The following is a 15540-nucleotide window of genomic DNA, read 5'->3' as shown; positions in this document are numbered from 1 at the left end:
TCGGGAATCTGGGAGGTCAGGGTGGCATACATGGGCATCAATGGGCACCGAAATGGGGATTTGGGGGGTCAGGGTGGCACAGGGTGGCACCAGGGGGCACCGAAAGGGGGGACAACCGGGATTGGGGAGCTCAGGATGGCACCAGGGTGGCATCAGAGGGCACCCACGGGCGCAGATTTGGGAATGTGGGAGTTGTGGGTGGCACGGGATGGCACCCACGGGCACCTGTGCCAGTGCCACATCCCGGGGGTGATGCCCTGGTGTCGCCCACGCCCTGGGCAGGGACCCGGCTGTGCCAGGGCCACCCTGGGGGTGCCAGGGCCATCCCTGTGTGCCAGGGCCACCCCGGCGCCACCCCGGGGGTGCCAGGGCCATCCCTGTGTGCCAGGGCCACCCCGGCGGTGCCAGGGCCACCCCGGCGGTGCCATCCTCCTGTGCCAAGGCCACGGCAGTGCCCGCTGCCCCAGTGCCATCCCAGCGGTGCCACCCCTTGTGCGACAGTGCCATCCTGGCGGTGCCAGTGCCACCCGCTGCCATCGCCGTGGTGCCAGTGCCATCCCGGTGGTGCCAGTGGCGTCCTGGTGCCATCCCGGTGGTGCCAGTGCCATCCCGGTGCCATCCCCGTGCGACTGCCATCCCGGTGTGACAGTGTCGTGCCATCCTGCTGCCATCCCAGCGGTGCCAGTGCCACCCGGTGCCCTCTGTCCCCGGTGCCCGCCGGGTCCAGGGCCTTGGACCGCGATCGGTGCCACGCCCGTCCCCGATGGCACCAGGGCGGGGCAGTGCCACCCTCGTCTGCGCCGGTGCCACCCGCGCGTGCCATGCCCGGCCAGGGGCTGCCAGCCCCCGATGCCATCGGTGCCACCCTCGCGTGCCGCCCCAGGGGCTGCCAGCCCCCGATGCCATCGGTGCCACCCGCGCGTGCCGCCCCAGGGGCTGCCAGCCCCTGATGCCATCGGTGCCACCCTCGCGTGTCCCCTCGTGGTGTCAACCCCCCGATGCCACCCTCACCCTCCCCCCAGTGTCACCGGGGGGTGCCAGGCCCCCGATGCCATCGGTGCCACCCTCTCCCCCCCAGGGGGTGCCAGCCCCCCGATGCCATCGGTGCCACCCTCGCGTGTCCCCCGGGGGTGCCAGCCCCCGATGCCATCGGTGCCACCCTCGCGTGTCCCCGCAGGGGGTGCCAGCCCCCCCATGCCACCCTCACTCCCCACCAGTGTCACCGGGGGGTGCCAGGACCCCGATGCCATCGGTGCCACCCTCGCGTGTCCCCACAGGGGGTGCCAGCTCCACGATGCCACCGGTGTGTCCCAGTGCCACCCCTACAGTGTCCCCAGGAGGTGCCAGCCCCCCGATGCCACCCTCAGGTGTCCCCACAGGGGGTGCCAGCACCCGATGCCACCCTCAACCCCCCCCTACAGTGTCCCAGGGGTGCCAGCTCCATGATGCCACCCTCAGGTGTCCCCGAGGGGTGCCAGCCCCCTGATGCCACCCTCAGGTGCCCCCACAGTGTCCCCAAAGGTGCCAGCCCCCCGATGCCACCCTCAGGTGCCCCCACAGTGTCCCCAAAGGTGCCAGCCCCCCGATGCCACCCTCAGGTGCCCCCACAGTGTCCCCAAAGGTGCCAGCCCCCCGATGCCACCCTCACCCCCACCCCCACCACGGTGTCCCAGGGGTGCCAGCCCCCGATGCCACCCTCAGGTGCCCCCACGGTGTCCCAGGGGTGCCAGCCCCCGATGCCACCCTCACCCTGCCCACAATGTCCCCAGGGGTGCCAGCCACCCGATGCCACCCTCAAGTGCCCCCACAATGTCCCCAAGGGGTGCCAGCCCCTCGATGCCACCCTCAGGTGCCCCCATAGTGTCCCCGCAGGGGGTGCCAGACCCCCGATGCCACCCTCACCCCCACCACAATATCCCCAGGGGTGCCAGCCCCTCGATGCCACCCTCACCCCCCCACAATGTCCCCAAGGGTGCCAGCTCCCCCAATGCCACCCTCAGGTGCCCCCACAATGTCCCCAAGGGGTGCCAGCTCCCCCGATGCCCCCGGTGCCACCCCCGCGTGTCCTTGTGCCGCTGTTGGTGGCCTTGGGCACGATAAGGGGGCACAGATAAGGGGGCACAGACGATAAGGGGGCACAGATAAGGGGGTCCCGCCCTGGCACCTTTGCCCACGCCGGCGTCACCGGCCCGGCCCCGCCGTGCCCGCCTGGCACCGTGCCCGGCCACGCCAAGGGACACCAGGGGACAGCAGGGCACACCTCGGCACCTTTATTTGTCACCAACCCCCGGCGGGGGCACGGGGTGGCACCAGGGTGGCACGGGGGCTAACAGGGTGACACCAGGGTGCCCAGGGTGGCATGGAGGGGTACAGGGTGACACGAGGGTGCCCAGGGTGGCACAGGGGGTGACAGGGTGACACCAGGGTGCCCAGGGTGGCATGGAGGGGTACAGGGTGACACGAGGGTGCCCAGGGTGGCACAGGGGGTGACAGGGTGACACCAGGGTCCCCAGGGTGGCACAGGGGGGGACAGGGTGACGCCAGGGTCCCCAGGGTGGCACGGGGGTGACAGGGTGACACCAGGGTCCCCAGGGTGGCATGGAGGGGTACAGGGTGACACGAGGGTGCCCAGGGTGGCACAGGGGGTGACAGGGTGACACCAGGGGGCCCAGGGTGGCACGGGGGGTACAGGGTGACATGAGGGTGCCCAGGGTGGCATGGAGGGGTACAGGGTGACACGAGGGTGCCCAGGGTGGCACAGGGGGGTGACAGGGTGACACTAGGGTGCCCAGGGTGGCACAGGGTGACACGAGGGTGCCCAGGGTGGCATGGGGGTGACAGGGTGACACCAGGGTGCCCAGGGTGGCACAGGGTGACACCAGGGTGCCCAGGGTGGCACAGGGTGACAGGGTGACACGAGGGTCCCCAGGGTGGCACAGGGGGTGACAGGGTGACACCAGGGTGCCCAGGGTGGCACAGGGTGACACCAGGCTCCCCAGGGTGGCACAGGGGGTGACAGGGTGACAGCTGGGTGCCCAGGGTGGCACGGAGATCAGGGGGTGGCCGTGGTGGCACGAGGGTGGCACAGCCGGGTCCCCACGGCATGGCCGTGGTGGCACCAGGGTGTGCCCAGGCTCAGGGGGCGCCCAGGTGTGCCAGCTGTGCCAGGCTCAGGGGGTGCTCCGCGCCCCCAGGTGTTCCAGGGGTTCCAGGTGCCCCCAGCCATGCCAGGCCCAGGCGGTGCCCGCTGCCCCCAGGAATTCCAGGTGTGCGAGGCTCAGGCGGTGCCCAGGTGTCCCAGGTGTTCCAGGTGTGCCAGGCTCAGGGGGTGTCCCAGGTGTGCCAGGTGTTCCAGGTGTGCCCGGCTCAGGCGGTGCCCAGGTGTCCCAGGTATGCCCAGGTGTCCCAGGTGCCCAGCCATGCCCGGCTCAGGGGGTGACCCAGGTGTCCCAGGTGTGCCAGGTGTCCCAGGTGCCAGGCTCAGGGGGTGTCCCAGGTGTGCCAGGTGTCCCAGGTGTGCCCAGCTCAGATGGTGCCCAGGTGTGTCAGGTGTTCCAGGTGCCCAGCTGTGCCCAGCTCAGGTGGTGCCCAGGTGTTCCAGGTGTCCCAGGTATGCCCAGGTGTGCCAGGTGTTCCAGGTGCCAGGCTCAGGGGGTGTCCCAGGTGTCCCAGCCGTGCTCGGCTCAGGCGGTGCCCAGGTGTTCCAGGTGTCCCAGGTGTTCCAGGTGTTCCAGGTGTCCCAGGTGTCCCAGGTGCCCAGCTGTGCCCGGCTCAGGCGGTGCCCAGGTGTTCCAGGTGTCCCAGGTGTCCCAGGTATGCCCAGGTGTGCCAGGTGCCCGGCTCAGGTGGTGCCCAGGTGTCCCAGGTGTCCCAGGTGTGCCAGGTGTTCCAGATGTGCCAGGCTCAGGCGGTGCCCAGGTGTGCCCAGGTGTCCCAGGTGTCCCAGGTGTGCCAGCCGTGCCCGGCTCAGGCGGTGCCCGCCGCTGCCCGCCGGTGCCCGCGCCGGGAGAAGCGGAAGCTCTGCAGGGGATTCCCGGAGCCGCGCGGCTGCCGGGAGCGGGGCAGGGTCAGCGGGGCCGGGGCCCCGGGGGATTCCGGCATTTTGGGGGGATTTGGGATTTTTGGGGGGATTTGGGGATTTTTGGGGGGTCAGGAGGGACTTCAGGGGATTTTGGGGGGATTTTTGGGGGGATTTGGGGATTTTGGGGGCATTTTTGGGGGATTTGGGGGGAATTTGGGGGGATTTTTGGGGGTCAGGAGGGACTTCAGGGGATTTTGGGGGGATTTTGGGGGGATTTTTGGGGGTCAGGAGGGACTTCAGGGAATTTTGGGGGGATTTTAGGGGATTTTTGGCGGATTTTGGGGGGATTTTTGGGGGTCAAGAGGAATTTTAGGAGATTTTTGGGGGATTTTGGGGGGGGCAGGAAGGACTTTAGGGGATTTTTGGAGGGATTTTAGGGGGATTTTGAGGGGATTTTTGGGGGTCAGGAGGGATTTTAGGAGATTTTTGGGGGATTTTGGGGATTTTTGGGGTCCCTCACCTTGCTGCCCCCCCCGTCGGGCCCCGCCCCCTCGGGGACATTTTCTCTTTTTGGGGTTAGGGTCGGCGACGCCGCGGAGACTGGGGGGCACTGGGGGGGCAAAGAGGGGGTCACGGCACCTCAAAAACAACCCTGAGCCCAAATGTACCCCAAAACCACCCAGAATCCCCAAATGTACCCCAAAAACCCCAAATGTACCCCAAAAACCACCCCAAAACCACCCAGAATCCCCAAATGTACCCCAAAACCACCCAAAAACCCCAAATGTACCCCAAAAACCACCCCAAAAACAACCCTGAGCCCAAATGTACCCCAAAACCACCCAAAAATACCAAATGTACCCCAAAAACCCCAAATGTACCCCAAAAAACACCCCAAAAACAACCCTGAGCCCAAATGTACCCCAAAACCACCCAGAAACCTTAAATGTACCCCAAAACCACCCAAAAACCCCAAATGTACCCCAAAAACCACCCCAAAAACAACCCTGAGCCCAAACGTACCCCAAAACCACCCAGAAACACCAAATGTACCCCAAAACCATCCCCAAAACCCCAAAACCACCCCAAAAACAACCCTGAGCCCAAATGTACCCCAAAACCACCCAAAAATACCAAATGTACCCCAAAAACCCCAAATGTACCCCAAAAACAACCCCAAAAACAACCCTGAGCCCAAAGGTACCCCAAAAACACCCAAAAATACCAAATGTACCCCAAAAACCCCAAATGTACCCCAAATGTACCCCAAAAACAACCCTGAGCCCAAATGTACCCCAAAACCACCCAGAAACCTTAAATGCACCCCAAAACCTCCTAAAAACCCCAAATGTACCCCAAAACCACCCAAAAACCCTAAATGTACCCCAAAAACCCCAAATGTACCCCAAAAACCACCCAGAAACCCCAAATGTACCCCAAAACCACCCAAAAACCCCAAATGTACCCCAAAAACACCCAGAAACCCCAAATGTACCCCAAAACCATCCCAAAAACCCCAAATGTACCCCAAAAACAACCCTGAGCCCAAATGTACCCCAAAACCACCCAAAAACCCCAAATGTACCCCAAAACCAAACCTGAACCCCAAATGTACCCCAAAACCACCCAAAAACCCCAAATGTACCCCAAAACCAAACCAGAACCCCAAATTTACCCCAAAACCACCCAAAAACAACCCAGACCCCAAATGCACCCCAAAACCACCCCAAAAACCACCCAGAAACCCCAAATGTACCCCAAAACCAAACCTGAACCCCAAATGTACCCCAAAACCACCCAGAATCCCCAAACCCAAACCCCAAATGTACCCCAAAAACAACCCTGAACCCCAAATGTACCCCAAAAACACCCAAAAATACCAAATGTACCCCAAAAACCCCAAATGTACCCCAAAAACAACCCTGACCCCCAATGTACACCAAAACCACCCAAAAACCCCAAATGTACCCCAAAAACCAAACCTGAACCCCCAAAAATCAACCCCAAAACCACCCCAAAACCCCAAAACCAAACCTGAACCCCAAATGCACCCCAAAACCACCCAAAAACTCCAAATGTACCCCAAAACCTCATAAAAACCCCAAATGTACCCCAAAACCATCCCAAAAACTCCAAATGTACCCCAAAACCACCCAAAAACCCCAAATGTACCCCAAAACCTCATAAAAACCCCAAATGTACCCCAAAACCACCCAAAAACCCCAAATGTACCCCAAAAACAACCCTGAGCCCAAATGTACCCCAAAACCACCCAAAAACCCCAAATGTACCCCAAAACCAAACCAGAACCCCAAATTTACCCCAAAACCACCCAAAAACCCCAAATGTACCCCAAAACCTCATAAAAACCCCAAATGTACCCCAAAACCACCCAAAAACCCCAAATGTACCCCAAAACCAAACCTGAACCCCAAATTTTCCCCATTTTAATTCCATTTCCCCCCAAAATTTCAATTTTTATCCAATTTTCCCCATTTTAATCCCATTTTCCCCCAAAAAATTTCAATTTTTATCCAATTTCCCCATTTTTATCCCATTTTCCCTCCAAAATTTCAATTTTTATCCAATTTTCCCCCATTTTATCCCATTTTCCCCCCAAAATATCAATTTTTATCCAAATTTTATCCCATTTTTATCCCATCTTTCCCCCCCAAAATTTCAATTTTTATCCCATTTCCCCCCATTTTTATCCGATTTTCCCTCCAAAATTTCAATTTTTATCCAATTTTCCCAATTTTTATCCCATTTTCCCCCCAAAACTTCAATTTTTATCCCATTTTCCCCCATTTTTATCCCATTTCCCCCCCCAAAACTTCAATTTTTATCCAATTTTCCCCAATTTTTAACCCATTTTCCCTCCAAAATTTCAATTTTTATCCAATTTTCCCCCATTTTATCCCATTTTCCCCCCAAAATATCAATTTTTATCCAAATTTTATCCCATTTTTATCCCATCTTTCCCCCCCAAAATTTCAATTTTTATCCCATTTCCCCCCATTTTTATCCGATTTTCCCTCCAAAATTTCAATTTTTATCCAATTTTCCCAATTTTTATCCCATTTTCCCCCCCAAATTTCAATTTTTATCCAATTTTCCCATTTTTATCCCATTTCCCCCCCAAAACTTCAATTTTTATCCAATTTTCCCCAATTTTTATCCCATTCCCCCCCAAAATTTCAATTTTTATCCCATTTTCCCCCCATTTTTATCCCATTTCCCCCCCCCAAAATTTCAATTTTTATCCAATTTCCCCATTTTTATCCCATTTTCCTCATTTTTATCCCATTTTCCCCCCAAAATTTCAATTTTTATCTCATTTCCCCCCCCAAAATTTCAATTTTTATCCCATTTTCCCCATTTTATCCCATTTTCCCTCATTTTTCCCCCATTTTTGCCCATTTCCCCCCATTTTTTTCCCGTTTTGTGCCCATTTTCGCCATTTTTTTGCCAGTTTTTCCCCAAAATTCCAATTTTTGCCCATTTTCCCCAATTTTATGCCCATTTCTGCCCATTTTTTGGCCATTTTGTGCCCATTTTCCCCCAAATTCCGGATTTTTGCCCGTTTTTTTTCCCATTTTTTGCCCGTTTTTTGCCCGTTTTTCCCCAAATTCCGGGTTTTTGCCCGTTTTTGCCCATTTTTTGCCCATTTTCTCCCAAATTCCGGATATTTGCCCATTTCTGCCCATTTTGTGCCCATTTTCCCCCAAATTCTGGATTTTTGCTCGTTTTTTTCCCATTTTTTGCCCGTTTTTTGCCCGTTTTCCCCCAAATTCCGGATTTTTGCCCGTTTCTGCCCTTGTTTGCCCGTTTTTCCCCAAATTCCGGATTTTTGCCCGTTTCTGCCCATTTTGTGCCCATTTTTCCCCAAATTCCGGATCTTTGCCCGTTTTTTCCCATTTTGTGCCCATTTTTTGCCCGTTTTTTCCCCAAATTCCGGATTTTTGCCCGTTTGTGCCCGTTTTGTTCCCATTTTTTGCCCGCTTTTCCCTAAATTCCGGATTTTTGCCCGTTTTTTCCCATTTTGTGCCCGTTTTTCCCCAAATTCCGTATTTTTGCCCATTTTGTGCCCGTTTGGTGGCCATTTTTCCCCAAATTCCAGATTTTTGCCCGTTTTTTGCCCGTTTTGTGCCCTTTTTTTGCCCGTTTTTCCCCAAATTCCGGATTTTTGCCCGTTTCTGCCCATTTTGTGCCCGTTTGGTGCCCATTTTTCCCCAAATTCCGGGTTTTTGCCCGTTTTTTCCCGTTTGGTGCCCTTTTTTTGCCTGTTTTTACCCAAATTCCGGATTTTTGCCCGTTTGTGCCCGTTTTGTGCCCGTTTGGTGCCCGTTTTTCCCCAAATTCCGGATTTTTGCCCGTTTTTTTTCCCATTTTGTGCCCTTTTTTTGCCCATTTTTCCCCAAATTCCGGGTTTTTGCCCGTTTTTTCCCCATTTTTTGCCCATTTTGTGCCCATTTTTCCCCAAATTCCGGATTTTTGCCCGGTTTTGCCCGTTTTGTTCCCATTTTGTGCCCGTTTTTCCCCAGATTCCAGATTTTTGCCCGTTTTGTTCCCATTTTTGCCCTTTTTTCCCTGTTTTTCCCCAAATTCCGGGTTTTTGCCCATTTTTTCCCATTGTGTGCCCTTTTTTGCCCGTTTTTCCCCAAATTCCGTATTTTTGCCCATTTCTGCCCATTTTTTGCCCGTTTTTCCCCAAATTCCAGGTTTTTGCCCGTTTTTTCCCATTTTGTGCCCTTTTTTTGCCCATTTTCCCCCAAATTCCAGATTTTTTGCCCATTTTGTGCCCATTTTTTGCCCTTTTTTTCCAAATTCCGGATTTTTGCCTCTTTGTGCATGTTTGGTTCCCATTTTGTGCCCTTTTTTCCCCAAATTCTGGGTTTTTGCCCGTTTGGTGCCCATTTGGTGCCCTTTTTTGCCCGTTTTTTCCCCCAAATTCCGGATTTTTGCCTGTTTGTGCCCGTTTGTGCCCCATTTTGTGCCCGTTTGGTGCCCGTTTTTCCCCATATTCCGGGTTTTTGCCCGTTTCTGCCCTTTTTTTGCCCGTTTTCCCCCCAAATTCCGGGTTTTTGCCCGTTTTTTGCCCTTTTTTTGCCCGTTTTTCCCCAAATTCCGGGTTTTTGCCCATTTCTGCCCTTTTTGTGCCCTTTTTTGCCCGTTTTTCCCCAAATTCCGGGTTTTTGCCTGTTTTTTCCCATTATGTGCCTGTTTGGTGCCCGTTTTTCCCCAAATTCCGGGTTTTTGCCCGTTTCTGCCCATTTTGTGCCCCTTTTTTGCCCGTTTTTCCCCAAATTCCGTGTTTTTGCCCGTTTCTGCCCGTTTTGTGCCCGTTTGGTGCCCGTTTTTCCCCAAATTCCGTGTTTTTGCCCGTTTCTGCCCGTTTTGTGCCCTTTTTTTGCCCGTTTCTCCCCAAATTCCGTGTTTTTGCCCGTTTTTGCCCGTTTTGTGCCCGTTTGGTGCCCGTTTTTCCCCAAATTCCGTGTTTTTGCCCGTTTCTGCCCGTTTTGTGCCCTTTTTTTGCCCGTTTTTCCCCAAATTCCGTGTTTTTGCCCGTTTTTGCCCGTTTTGTTCCCGTTTTTTGCCCGTTTGGTGCCCGTTTTTCCCCAAATTCCGTGTTTTTTGCCCGTTTTTGCCCGTTTTGTGCCCGTTTGGTGCCCGCTCAGGTACCCAGGTAGTCGGGCACGTGGCGCAGGTGCGGCTGCACGCTGGCCGGGTGCAGGGGCCGGTCGTGCCTCAGCGCCTGCAGGTCCCGGGGGTTGTCCTCAAAATACACCTGGAATGCGTTAATTAATCCTTAATTAATTGCTAATCGATCCTTAATCAATAATTAACCCTTCATTGGTCATTAATTGATCATTAATTAATCGTTCATCCAGAGGCTGGTCATGCCTCAGCCCCTGCAGGTCCTGGGGTTGGCCTCAAAATACACCTGGAATGCGTTAATTAATCCTTAATTAATTGCTAATCAATCCTTAATCAATAATTAACCCTTCATTGGTCATTAATTGATCATTAATTAATCGTTCATCCAGGGGCCGGTCGTGCCTCAGCGCCTGCAGGTCCTGGGGTTGGCCCCAAAATACACCTGGAATGCGTTAATTAATCCTTAATTAATTGCTAATCAATCCTTAATCAATAATTAACCCTTCATTGGTCATTAATTGATCATTAATTAATCGTTCATCCAGGGGCCGGTCATGCCTCAGCCCCTGCAGGTCCTGGGGTTGGCCTCAAAATACACCTGGAATGCGTTAATTAATCCTTAATTAATTGCTAATCGATCCTTAATCATTAATTAACCCTTCATTGGTCATTAATTGATCATTAATTAATCGTTCATCCAGGGGACGGTCATGCCTCAGCCCCTGCAGGTCCTGGGGTTGGCCTCAAAATACATCTGGAATGTGTTAATTAATCCTTAATTAATTGCTAATCAATCCTTAATCAATAATTAACCCTTCATTGGTCATTAATTAATCGTTCATCCAGGGGCAGGGCCTGCCTCAGCGCGTGCAGGTCCTGGGGTTTGGCCTCAAAATTCACCTAAAATTTGTTAATTAATCCATAATTAATCCTTAATTAACCATTAATTAATCATTAATTAATCCCTGATTGTTAATTGATCAACATTTGATCATTAATTGATCATTAATTAATCGTTCATCAAGGGGCAGGGCCCGCCTCAGCGCCTGCAGGTCCCGGGGGTTGTCCTCAAAATACACCTGGAATTCATTAATTAATCCTTAATTAATCCTTAAATAACCATTAATTGACACTTCATTGATCCTTAATTAACCCTTGATCATTAATTGATCATCAATTAATCATTAATTAATGGTTCATCAAGGGGCAGGTCCTGGTCATGCCTCAGCGCCTGCAGGTCCCAGGGATTGTCCTCAAAATACACCTGGAATGCGTTAATTAATCCTTAATTAAATATTCATTAACCATTAATTAATCATTAATTAATCCCTGATTGTTAATTGATCATCATTTGATCATTAATTGATCATTAATTAATCGTCCATCAAGGGGCAGGGCCCGTCTCAGCGCCTGCAGGTCCCGGGGGTTGTCCTCAAAATACACCTGGAATGCGTTAATTAATCCTTAATTCATCCTTAATTAACCATTAATTGACACTTCATTAATCCTTAATTAACCCTTGATCATTAATTGATCATCAATTAATCATTAATTAATGGTTCATCAAGGGGCAGGTCCTGGTCCTGCCTCAGCGCCTGCAGGTCCTGGGGTTTGGCCTCAAAATTCATCTAAAATTTGTTAATTAATCCATAATTAATCCATAATTAATCCTTAATTAACCATTAATTAATCCCTGATTGTTAATTGATCATCATTTGATCATTAATTGATCATTAATTAATCGTTCATCAAGGGGCAGGGCCCGCCTCAGCACTTGCAGGTCCTGGGGGTTGTCCTCAAAATACACCTGGAATTCGTTAATTAATCCTTAATTAAATATTCATTAACCATTAATTAATCATTAATTAATCCCTGATTGTTAATTGATCAACATTTGACCATTAATTTATCATTAATTAATCGTTCATCAAGGGGCAGGGCCCGCCTCAGTGCCTGCAAGTCCCGGGGGTTGTCCTCAAAATACACCTGGAATTCGTTAATTAATCCTTAATTAATCCTTAATTAACCATTAACTGACATTTCATTGATCCTTAATTAACCCTTGATCGTTAATTGATCATTAATTAATCATTAATTAATCGTTCATCAAGGGGCAGGGCAGGGCCCGGTCGTGCCTGAGAGCCTGCAGGTCCTGGGGATGGTCCTAAAAATACACCTGGAATGCGTTAATTAATCCTTAATTAATCCTTAATTAATCCTTAATTAACCATTAATTGACACTTCATTAATACTTAATTAACCCTTGATCGTTAATTGATCATTAATTAATCATTAATTAATCGTTCATCAAGGGGCAGGGCCTAGTCCTGCCTGAGAGCCTGCAGGTCCTGGTGTTTGGCCTCAAAATACACCTGGAATGCGTTAATTAATCCTTAATTAATCCTTAATTAACCGCTAACAACCCTTAATTAACCCCTAATTAACCTCTAATTAATTCTCCCCCCAATTTTGGGGGCTTTTTCCCCCAATTTTGGGGTTTTTTAACCCAAATTTGGGGGTTTCCACCCTCATTTTTGGGGTTTTTTCACTGAACTTTGGGGTTTTTCTCCCCAAATTTTTGGGTTTTTTACCCAAATTTCGGGGGGTTTCGCCCGAATTTTGGGGGTTTGACCCCAATTTTGGGTTTTTACCCCAATTTTGAGGGGTTTTAACCCCCATTTTTGGATTTTTTCACCCCAATTTCGGGGTTTCCACCCTGAATTTGAGGGGTTTTACACCAATTTTGGGGAGTTTGACGTGAATTTTTTGGGGTTTCTCCCCAATTTTTGGGGTTTCTCCCCAATTTTTGGGTTTTCTCCCCAATTTTGGGGTTTTTTTTCCCTGATTTTGGTTTTTTTTTCCCTGATTTTGGGTTTTTATGCGAATTTTGGGGGTTTTACCCCGATTTTGGCGGGTTTATTTCCCCAATTTTGGGTTTATTTCCCCAATTTTGGGTTTATTTCCCCAAATTTTGGTGTTTTTTTCCCAATTTTGGGGTTTTTTTTCCCCAATTCTGGTGGATTTGTTCCAAATTTTGGGTTTTTTTTCCCAATTTTGGTGATTTTTCCCAATTCTGGTGGATTTGTTCCCAATTTTGGGGTTTTTTCCCCAATTTTTGAGTGTTTTTCCCCAATTCTGGGATTTTTTCCAAATTCTGGTGTTTTTTTTCCCAATTCTGGTGATTCTTCCCCAGTTCTGGGGTTTTTTTTTTTTTCCTATTCTGGTTTTATTTTCTCAATTTTGGTATTTTTTTCCCAATTTTGGGGTTTTTCCCCAATTCTGGTGGATTCGTTCCCAATTTTGGGGTTTTTTCCCCCAATTTTGGGGTTTTTCCCCAATTCTGGTGATTTTTCCCCAATTCTGGTGGATTTTTCCCCAATTCTGGTGATTTTTTCCCAATTCTGGTGATTTTTTCCCCAATTCTGGTGGTTTTTTGCCCAATTCTATGGATTTTCCCTAATTTTGGTAGGTTTTCCCCAATTCTGGGTTTTTTTCCCCAATTCTGGTGTTTTTTTCCCAATTCTGGTGATTTTTTCCCAATTCTGGTGGTTTTTTTCCCCAATTCTGGTGTTTTTTTCCCAATTCTGGTGTTTTTTCCCAATTTCTGGTGGATTTGTTCTAAATTTTGGTGTTTTTTTCCCCAATTTTGGGGTTTTTTTTCCCCAATTCTGGTGATTTTTCCCCAATTGTGGTGGATTTGTTCCCAATTCTGGTGGTTTTTTCCCCAATTTTTGAGTGTTTTTCCCCAATTTTGGGGTTTTTCCCCAATTATGGTGGATTTTTTCCCAATTCTGGTGATTTTTCCCCAGTTCTGGTGGTTTTTTTCCCCAATTTTTGTGGGTTTTTCCCCAATCCTGGTGGGTTTGTTCCCAATTCTGGTGTTTTTCCCCCAATTTTTGTGGATTTTTCCCCAATTTTGGGGTTTTTCCCCAATTCTGGTGGTTTTTCCCCAATTCTGGTGGATTTGTTCCCAATTTTGGGGTTTTTTTCCCCAATTTTTGAGTGTTTTTCCCCAATTCTGGGTTTTTTTTCCCAATTCTGGTGTTTTTTTCCCAATTCTGGTGATTCTTCCCCAGTTCTGGGTTTTTTTTTTTTTTTCCAATTCTGGGTTTATTTTCCCAATTTTGGTATTTTTTCCCAATTTTGGGGTTTTTCCCCAATTCTGGTGGATTCGTTCCCAATTTCGGGGTTTTTTTCCCCCAATTTTGGGGTTTTTTCCCCAATTCTGGTGATTTTTCCATAATTTTGGGGTATTTTTCCCAAATTCTGGTGTTTTTCCCCCAATTTTGGGGTTTTTTTCCCAATTCTAGTGGTTTTTTTTCCCCAATTCTGGTGGATTTTTTCCCAATTCTGGTGTTTTTTTTCCCCAATTTTTGAGTGTTTTTCCCCAATTCTGGTGTTTTTTTCCCCAATTTTTGAGTGTTTTTCCCCAATTTTGGGTTTTTTTCCCAAATTCTGGTGGATTTGTTCCCAATTTTGGGGTTTTTTCCCCAATTTTTGTGAGTTTTTCCCCAATTTTGGGGTTTTTCCCCACTTCTGGTGGATTTTTTCCCAATTTTGGGGTTTTTTCCCCAATTTTTGTGGGTTTTTCCCCAATTGTGGTGATTCTTCCCCAATTCTGGTGGGTTTTCCCAATTCTGGTGTTTTTTCCCAATTCTGGGGTTTTTCCCCAATTCTGGTGTTTTTTTCCCCAATTTTTATGTGTTTTCCCCCAATTCTGGTGTTTTTTTCCCCAATTCTGGTGTTTTTTTTCCCCAATTCTGGTGTATTTTTCCCCATTTCTGGTGTTTTTTTCTCCAATTCTGGTGGATTTTTTCCCAATTCTGGTGATTTTTTCCCAATTCTGGTGGGTTTTTCCCCAATTCTGGTGGGTTTTTCCCCAATTTTTGTGGGTTTTTCCCCAATTCTGGTGGATTTGTTCCCAATTCTGGTGGATTTTTCCCCAATTCTGGTGGGTTTTTCCCCAATTTTGGTGTTTTTTTCCCCAATTCTGGTGGTTTTTTTCCCAATTTTGGGATTTTTTCCCAATTCTGGTGATTTTTCCCCAATTCTGGTGGGTTTTTCCCCAATTCTGGTGGGTTTTTCCCCAATTTTTGTGGGTTTTTCCCCAATTCTGGTGGATTTGTTCCCAATTCTGGTGGATTTTTCCCCAATTCTGGTGGGTTTTTCCCCAATTTTGGTGTTTTTTTCCCCAATTCTGGTGTTTTTTTCCCAATTTTGGGATTTTTTCCCCCAATTCTGGGGTTTTTGCCCCATTCCGGGCTCTCACCTTGAGCTTCTCGCAGTTGAGCAGCTCCTGGCGCAGCTCCCGCAGCCGCGCCTCGCGCACGGCCTGCTTGGTGACGGCGCGCATGGCGTCCTGGGGACATTGGGGACATTGGGGACATTGGGGACACCATTGGGGACATCACTGGGGACATTGGGGACATCATTGGGGACATTGGGGACACCATTGGGGACATTGGGGACAGCCCCGCTTGGTGACGGCGCGCATGGCGTCCTGGGGACATTGGGGACATTGGGGACATTGGGGACAGCACTGGGGACATCACTGGGGACATTGGGGACACCATTCGGACATTGGGGACATCACTGGGGACATTGGGGACATTGGGGACATCATTGGGGACATCATTGGGGACATCATTGGGGACATTGGGGACAGCCCTGCTCGGTGACGGCGCGCATGGCGTCCTGGGGACATTGGGGACATTGGGGACACCATTGGGGACATCATTGGGGACATCACTGGGGACATTGGGGACATTGGGGATGCCACTGGGACATCACTGGGGACATTGGGGACATCACTGGGGACATCATTGGGGACATTGGGGACATTGGGGACATCACTGGGGACA

At 50.4% G+C, this 15540-nt stretch overlaps 1 protein-coding gene across 1 annotated transcript in view; it reads right to left on the bottom strand.

The window, feature by feature from the left end:
• Positions 1 to 3966: 3966 nt before the first annotated feature.
• The window catches only part of LOC137466484 (probable ATP-dependent RNA helicase DDX56), a 34569-nt gene continuing 22995 nt past the window's right edge, over positions 3967 to 15540 (bottom strand). Inside the window, exons 11-14 of the mRNA XM_068178213.1 lie at positions 14949 to 15038; positions 9704 to 9809; positions 4432 to 4631; positions 3967 to 4047 (exon numbers count right to left, since the gene is read on the bottom strand). Of these exons, the coding sequence (XP_068034314.1) occupies positions 3967 to 4047; positions 4432 to 4631; positions 9704 to 9809; positions 14949 to 15038 (477 nt within the window). The remainder of the gene's footprint in view (positions 4048 to 4431; positions 4632 to 9703; positions 9810 to 14948; positions 15039 to 15540) is intronic.

The sequence above is a fragment of the Anomalospiza imberbis genome, unplaced genomic scaffold, assembly GCF_031753505.1.
Source record: "Anomalospiza imberbis isolate Cuckoo-Finch-1a 21T00152 unplaced genomic scaffold, ASM3175350v1 scaffold_227, whole genome shotgun sequence".
Taxonomy (NCBI): domain Eukaryota; kingdom Metazoa; phylum Chordata; class Aves; order Passeriformes; family Viduidae; genus Anomalospiza; species Anomalospiza imberbis.
The sequence above is the reverse complement of the archived record's forward strand: the minus strand, read 5'-3'. Positions and strand labels throughout refer to the sequence as shown.